We start from the raw sequence: 7877 nt of genomic DNA, 5'->3' as shown, positions 1-7877 counted from the left end.
ACTTGTGCGTGCATGATATATACCATTGATATCAAATATTATCATCATCTATCGTGAGCAATTATGTCCTTTGGTAGCTTTGTGGCTGGCGATTTCTCACCTAGCCACCAAGGATTGATTACTATAGTGTCAAAACCATGAGTTGAGGAAGATAGAGATAGTGAAGGCTTAAGATGCATTAGAATAGAGACCAAACTCACAACCAAAATCTCATACAGTACCAAGTGTGGTTATAATAAAGTTCCATCTTGGTCCTAGATAATAGCAAAGTTGAACCAAACCAACAACATTCCTTTGTTATTATAAGACCCCACACAACTTTGGTACTATTGTCTTAAACCAAATGTCTAGACTAGGTTCAAGAAGAGTGTATAAGACAAAAAGGAAATCATGACTTGTTTTCAAAATAGAAGGTAATGGAGCGAGACAAAGTATTCTTATGCATTAGATTGATAAACAACATGATCAAGTACAAAGAGTTGTTGCATGAGCTACAATTGGGCCCACAACCATCCCTTTATCAATGATGGTCTCTCACCTCAAACACCCTCTCCTTGCTCGCATAGGTGGGGGACCTAGCCTTCTCAAAGTAAGGGTGGCTTTAGTGCTTTCACTCCCATTTTTACTAGCCTAAGTTCAAAGACTTAGGTGTGGTGCAACCCTTAGAGTTGTGTCCAATGTAGGTCAATCAACCTACGTGAGGGACTTATGACCAGAGAGGAGAATTAGCCATGTGTAGGTTCATAGTAATGGTGGGCCCTATTGCCAGGGTTCATAAAGGTGATTTGGAGGAAATGGAAACGCTTTGTGTGAGGAGAGAGAAACCATGGTGATGGCAAAGGAGGCAAGAGACATAATTCAAAACCATCCACATAGAGATGCTCCATGGAGTTTACAAAGTGCCCTAATTCTTAGGGGTACTAGTCGATTGGGGCAAAGAAGCCCATTTTGAGGAGATGAAGTTAATAGCTCAAGCCACACAATAAAAAGTACCACTTTGCGAATCGACGGAGGTCGATTTCGCTTGCATGTGTCCCGTCTCTTAGTGAACCTATTTCACTCAATCAAAGTCCAATGGACCTGCCCGTGGAGCCAATTCTAAGGTGGGGCATGGTTTTTGTTGGTTAAATGGAAAATCCTTTCAGACCCGGCCGGGAAGGCCGATGGGCATCAGTGCCTCGTCAGAATCGAAGGTTGAAAACGCATGCGTAGCGAACGGCTTTGTGGGGAGTCGCATCATCCATCGATTGTGTATTGTATTGTATTGTTAGGTTATAGCCTCACCAGCCCCCCCCCACAACAGAAGAAAGACGCGTGGCCCCCCCCATCTGATCAACAGAGGGGACGTCCCTATCAATCCGTCTGCTTCCATGCCTGATGTATCATATCCATTCAAGATTCATACGGACGTGTTGATCAACAATAATAAACAGGAAAACTTGGCTTCAGAAGAGGAAACAGGGCTCATTTATCTGTAATAATCTGCCGTTAAAATACGGACAAGATGACTTGCCAGGAGCTCTGCACATGGTGGAGGAGTATGTGGGTAGTCTTGAAGAGTATGCTTGCTTAGTCAATTCTCGAAAACAGCAGCCATGGCGGAAAAGATTGGGTCCTTTTTAGGGTTTATTCCTTCACGGGTCTATACTATCAGGGAGAGCACACAGTCGTACAGGAAAACCGATCCGGACGTCGATACAAGAGAAAGAAGCCCAGAGAAGGGAAGAAGGAAGAAGGAAGAGGGCCCCCCCTGGATCATGAACGTGAGATGCATAAACACACAGGGATAAGGAGCAAAGCATATTTTTAATCAAAAGCAAGTCTAATTAAAGGCCTCTCTCTCTCTCTCTCTCTCTTTTTGTATTCAAGAATTCAGAATGTAAAAGAGTTGTTTTTCTTTGCACGGAAGCTTCTCTGTGTGTCTTTTTGCCATGTTCCCCTGCCCTCTGCTCCATTTTAGTCAAGGACTCACGGTATCCTCTCCAGTTTCATCCTTGACCAGAAGCCGTCTTCTCTCACCCTTCCTCTGTTTCTCATTCAACTTTGTCTTTTGTCACTGTTTTCCGCGGCCTCCTTTCCAGATAGCCGTTTCCCCTTGGGCCTCTCTCTCTCTCTCTCTCTCTCTCTCTCTCTCTCTCTCTCTCTCTCTCTCGCACGCATTTAAGTCCCCTTCCCCAGCTTAATTTTCCTCTTTCTAGCCCTTCAGCATACTCATGTGTCCCAGCATAATTGTGTCTTCCTCTCCAGCTCTGTGCCACCAAATCTCTCAGAGAGAAGACGCCACTTGGCAGATTCCGGAGAAATTAGCTGTCTTTGCTGCCTTACTACAGATCACAGAAGCAGATTTGTTAAATTCAAATGCTTAGGGACACCCCATTGGTTTAATCCTCTTTGCGCTTTTGACATTTTGTGCAGAGCATCTTCCTGTAACCCTCCTTTCAGAAAATCCAAAGGAGGCCCCAATTCCTGCCTGGGATCATTCCATAGGGAGGTGAGGAGCTCCACGCTCCTTCCTGATCTGCACCAACTCGAACAGCTGTGGGCATGGGTGCTCCTTGACACCCTTGGAATACCCCCCTCGCTCAGCATGAAAATCTGAAGCAGAGCGTCTTAATCAGCCCTCAGGGTGAAATTTGGGGCTCTCAACCACAATCTGTGTGGGAGCTCTGCACTCTGTCGCAATGGCAGCCTCCGGACTTGTCCTTAGCCCCTCAACTGTGGCTAGCTCAAAGGAATCAACAATTCAGCACAGTCTGGACTATTTCACCCTCTCAGAGAAGCCAATTCAGGTGCTACTAGCCACTCTGGGTCCTAACTTCTCAATGGAACCTTTGGCAGTGTCTAAATTGGATACCATTGAATCCATCAAGGTCCAGATCCAAGCCCTCAAAGGGTTTTATGTCGATCAACAAAGACTGGTGTATGGAGGCCGAGAGCTTATTCAGGACAAGCGATTGCAGGATTATGGAGTAAGTGAAGGGGATACATTACATCTTGTGCTTCGCCTTTCTGACCTTGTCTCTATAACAGTCAACACAGCAAAAGGCAATTCTGTAATATATAGAGTGAAACGTACAGAGAGTGTGAGGGATTTGAAGAGACAAATTTCGTACAGAGAAGGTGGCTTACCTTTGGGAGAACAGATCCTCACGTTAAAAGGGGAATACCTTGATGATTCAGCAGTGATAGAGGACATATCTGTGGATGGTGAGGCTGTTTTGTATCTGATTGTACAGAAACCAATTGATTTTAAGTCTAAATTTGTGGGCAGGACTGCAGTGGAGCTTGTCATGAGTGCCAAGGTCACAAGAGTTCAAGAGCCAGTTGTTTCCAAAACAGTTGTCCATCCCAAGTCTTACTTTAGTCAGCAAGAGGAATTATGTAGCCTGAGGGAAGCAGCACTTCCAAGATCTCACAGCAGTATCCAATTAGCAAAATACCCCATTGGATTTGAAGTTTCTGATTCTCTCAAAGATCTCGTAGAACATGTCAAGATGGGTTTGCATGCTGGCCAGGCTCCCAAGCTGACCTCTGAAGGGTCTGGAGGCGTTTATCTCATGAAAGATGAATGTGGGATGCAGAGTATTGCAGTTTTCAAGCCCATGGATGAAGAACCCATGGCTGAAAATAATCCTCGTGGTTTTACTTCTTCGTATTTTGAGGAAGGTCTCAAGAAAGGGACGAGGAGTGGGGAAGGAGCTATTAGAGAGGTGGTGGCATTTATATTAGATCACCCCGTAACAGGTCACAAACGTGCTAAAAAGACTGAAGAAGGATTTGCAGGAGTTCCCCAGACAGCCATGGTTCGATGCTATCATGAGGCATTCAATTACAGCCGAGACAATCAAAAGTTGTACAGGAAGTTCAAGTTAGGTTCGTTGCAGCAGTATGTTCCTGCTATAAGCAGCTGTGAAGACATGGGTGCTTCAATGTTTCCAGTGGAGGAGGTCCATAAGATTACTGTTCTAGATCTGAGGCTTGCTAATACCGATAGAAATGGTGGAAATATACTGGCTTGCAAGGGAAACGGTGGAGCTTTGAAGCTGGTCCCCATTGATCATGGCTACTGCCTGCCTGATAATGTAAGCCTATCTTTGACTGGTGTGCTAAGGTGTCATTTTTGTCTTGTATGTTTGGTTCTTCCATCTCGGAGCTGCCATTATGTTCATATTGGGTGATTTTCTCTTGTGGCTTTTGAGTGTCTCACTCTGTGTACTTGAATTTTGATTTCTGTCTCAGTTTGAAGAATGTACATTTGAGTGGCTCTACTGGCCTCAAGCAGGCCAGCCATATAGTGCATCTACGCTAAAGTATATCGAATCCCTTGATGCTGAGAAAGATATCACATTGTTGCGACAGTGTGGATGGAATATCCGGCCTCAGTTTGCTCGCGTTCTACGAGTGTCAACTATGCTGTTGAAGAAGGGTGCAGCTGCTGGTTTGACACCTTTTCAAATTGGTTCCATCATGTCAAGGGTGGAGTCTCTAGATGTAAAATCACCCATTGAGCGTATACTTGAGGAGGCTGAATCTAGACGAAGAAAGAATTTTAAAGAGGAGGACTTTCTTGACGTTGTGTCAGGCTTGCTGGATAATTTTATTGCTTCAATGGAAACAGTTCATGGTTGACCTTATCATCCTACAAGGCATCAAGAAAATGTACAGACAAAAATGTAAAAGCATTTTTGTCTTCTGTTAATAAAAAGTGAATCTTCTCTGGCTTCTAGCCTCTGAGAAGCCTAGAATGAATGGTTTTGGTTTCAAGATTGTTGTGAACAGTCTAGACTATATACACCTTGGATTGCCATGTGTTTCAGGCGTATCCATATGTTCTCCTCTCAACCTCACCAGAGTCAGGTGAAGTCATTGCTGGATCTTTGGATTCACATGCAATGTTATACTCTCTCTTTGCTTGTGAAAGCAACTCAAGCATTGTATCCTATTTTATTAAAGAAAAACGATAAGAAAGTTCAAATGTATAACAGTGTTTGAGGGCACAGGCTAAGGTTTTAATCTGCTTACTGATATGATAAGAGGGCCCGTTAGTGATGCTTGCTTGTTTGTTTTCTTTTCTTTTTTATTTGTGAGATGACTTTTGTTGATACTTCAATTTGTGAGCTTCTGGATGGATTTTTATAGAATGTGCTTTGTATCAAGTAATATATAATGTGCACTGGACAGTGGTGAGTTTTTTCACACATATTTCTTTAATCATAGTTATGTGGGTCATTAAGAGGGAGTACATTGCGACATTGTTTCCTTTCATACAGCTTTCTGCATGGGAGCTGGTGAGGTTTGTTGTCAATTGACAGATTGAATGAGGAGAGGATGAGCGAATGGAAGAAAGTGTGGAGGATAATGGTGGATTGATCAGTGGAGGCATCTCTGCAGTTGCTTCTTACAAGCGGAAGTGCAGTGAATGCGAGTTGAATGGTGACAGCTGGGCATCCACAGAACCGCTTATAAAATACACAGACTGTGCAAGATCAGTCGATCAACTAAACAGAAGAGGCTAAGATCCAAATTGAGGTTAATCCTCAGCTGGTCTGGGAATTGCTTGCAAAGTCTGTGTGTAGAAATATGGAAGAGAAGCTGGAAGGGGTGTGGAAGAGGGTGGTTATTGACGAGAGAAGGTGAGCATGAACGTCCTTAGGTTCAATAGCAAGGCAGTGCTGGCTTTTACTGGAAAGCCTCCCAAGGCCATGGAAGTTGCTACACAGTGTAATACCATACTCAAGGCAGAAGGTTTTGTGGACCGGATATATTATGGCGGGATGGGGTTCTTTGAGGTGCTGTTTGATAAAAAGGAAGTAGGGAAGAAAGTGTTGGAGCAGGGAGTCTATTTTTGGGGGCTCAACCTGGTATTATGCAGTGGCAGTCAGTTGAGATTGGCAAAGATTGTCTCAGGAAGGAATTCCCCATTTGGGTGGAGATTTCAGACTTACTAACATATTTTGGAATATGTCACCAGATACTGCAGGAGGTCTAGGGAAACCCTTGTATATCCCCCCCATCCTGCCAGCCCTTTCAGGAATAGAATATGCTTGTTGTGGTATACGAATGAGAACAAGCCGGATTACCTTGATATCAACATCCCCTATGCCGGGGAACTTGGGCTCAGGGTTGTATGGAGTAAATTTGCAAATGCATTTAATTGTGGTCTTTGGGGGCATTATTACAGATTCTGTCCTAAAGAGATCAAGGAATCTCAACCTTTGAATCCGGTTCCAGTCAATTCTTCATGGGCCAAGGCTGTCAGGAATAATTGGCAGCCACCAGCTAAACAAAGTAGCCAGGAGAAACCAGTAGGAGAAAGCAATCGGCAGTTGGTCAAGATCACAAAACGAAAGGAGAGGCAAGGATCACGCGCTCCTGAAAGTACTCTCGAGAAACCACCTCAAATGTATAATTTTTGGAATAGGGTGGCCATTCCCAAGGCTAGCAAGGATGGGCAAATGCATTTACCAGTCTTAGGAAGATCCATGCTTAGCAGCTTGAACAGGAGTATCCTAGCGTGTGTGCATGCAAAACTCAGGATGGTCTCAAGCTTTGATGGCACAAAGTTGTAGAGGGTTCACCGTAGTGGTTAGTTCTCTGCTCAGGTTAACATGGACAAGCTTGGTTTACAAGAGGAGGTTCAAGGGAAGGCATTGGTTTGATGCTCTGGAAAATAGTGGGAAGGGTTTGAGAAACTTGGTAACTCCAAATTTCGATCTAAAGATGGCACAGGAGCATGCTAAGCTTGTTTCACAAATTTCAAGGTTCTCAACGGGGAGGTCAAAAGGTCTCTATTCTGGAGTTGGGTTTACCCTTGTAATTTTGATATAATTCTTGTGCAGGATCACAAGTTCCATAGTTGGAGTGGCTCAGTTTTTCCTAGAACACATGCTTCATTTTCAATGTTGATGTTCAAGGTACAGAGTTGGGATGTATTAGAATAGTGAAGAGCTGTAGGAATCAGAAATCAAAATTTATTGTGCAGGATGGAATATTGCTGCAGGTATTGATAGATTGGGAAGGAGAATTTATAGACATTATGAATGTTTATAGCTATAATGAAGCATGGCTCAAGTGGAATTAGTGGGATTTGCGTTCTTTATGCTTGGAAGAAGCATTGATAGGTGATTTCAACATGGTTAAAAGATGATGCCTCAACCTCAACTTTGTGAGGACCAAGATGTCTAGAACGAGGCCATGCATCAGCTGGGTCTCATGGACCTTAAGGACCATCTTCAAGATCCTAGCCCTGCGCTTGCTTACCTTCAACTTGCTCAATCACAAATGGTGTATTGGGTGAGGCTGGATTTGGTGGTGTTGCTCTTGTGATGGAATTTGGCTTCCCCTTGTATCACAATGGAGTTTAATTGCATATTATCAGATCATGTTCTGGTAATTTTATCAATTAGTGCTTTTGAGCTCCACAAGGTTGAAGGGTTACACAAGCTGCTAGTTGCTAATCCAAGACATTTGAGACAAGTGGAATTTAATTATATGGTGCAGGCAGCTTTGGAAGCACTGAAGGGAGAGAAAGAGAACATGGGGTAAATGACCCATGGGTGAGTTTCACTCTACTAATTCATCAAAGCATTAAACTTTAGGGGTGTGGTTATGTAAGAGAGAAACGGAAGAACTCAGCTAGGCCAAAGATGGGAAGAGCTCAGCTAGGCCGAATATTTCCTCAAATACTTGTCAGAGGCATCTCGTGGCAGGAAACTCTCTAAAGCAGAGAAGCAGATATGGCAGAGGTTACAAGAAGTGAGGCAGGCCACTCTCCTCAGGGAGCTGGAGAAGGTCAGCTTGCTATATAACAAGCGCATTATCATAGACCCAAACTGTGCATGGCCTGAGTTCATTAGGGGCCTCAAGTGAGAAACTAT

General features: G+C 43.8%; 1 protein-coding gene across 1 annotated transcript; it reads left to right on the top strand.

The window, feature by feature from the left end:
- The first annotated feature begins 1305 nt into the window (after nucleotides 1-1305).
- Nucleotides 1306-4982, top strand: LOC148013086 (phosphatidylinositol 4-kinase gamma 4-like). The gene is made up of 2 exons (XM_087667614.1): nucleotides 1306-4082; nucleotides 4240-4982. The coding sequence occupies exons 1-2, from the start codon at nucleotides 2682-2684 to the stop codon at nucleotides 4627-4629; spliced, it is 1791 nt and encodes a 596-aa protein (XP_087523740.1). The 5' UTR covers nucleotides 1306-2681; the 3' UTR covers nucleotides 4630-4982.
- Nucleotides 4983-7877: the final 2895 nt, after the last annotated feature.

The sequence above is a fragment of the Lygodium microphyllum genome, chromosome 26, assembly GCF_053477565.2.
Source record: "Lygodium microphyllum isolate KBCC chromosome 26, Lygodium_microphyllum_v1.1.10, whole genome shotgun sequence".
NCBI classification, from domain to species: Eukaryota; Viridiplantae; Streptophyta; class Polypodiopsida; order Schizaeales; family Lygodiaceae; genus Lygodium; species Lygodium microphyllum.
This window is presented reverse-complemented; position numbering and strand designations above follow the sequence as displayed.

Coding starts and splice junctions, on each gene's coding strand:
- LOC148013086 (XM_087667614.1), top strand. CDS start 2,682: ATGGCAGCCTCCGGACTTGTCCTTAGCCCCTCAACTGTGGCTAGCTCA. Junction 4,083..4,239: donor GCTACTGCCTGCCTGATAAT/GTAAGCCTATCT, acceptor TTTCTGTCTCAG/TTTGAAGAATGTACATTTGA.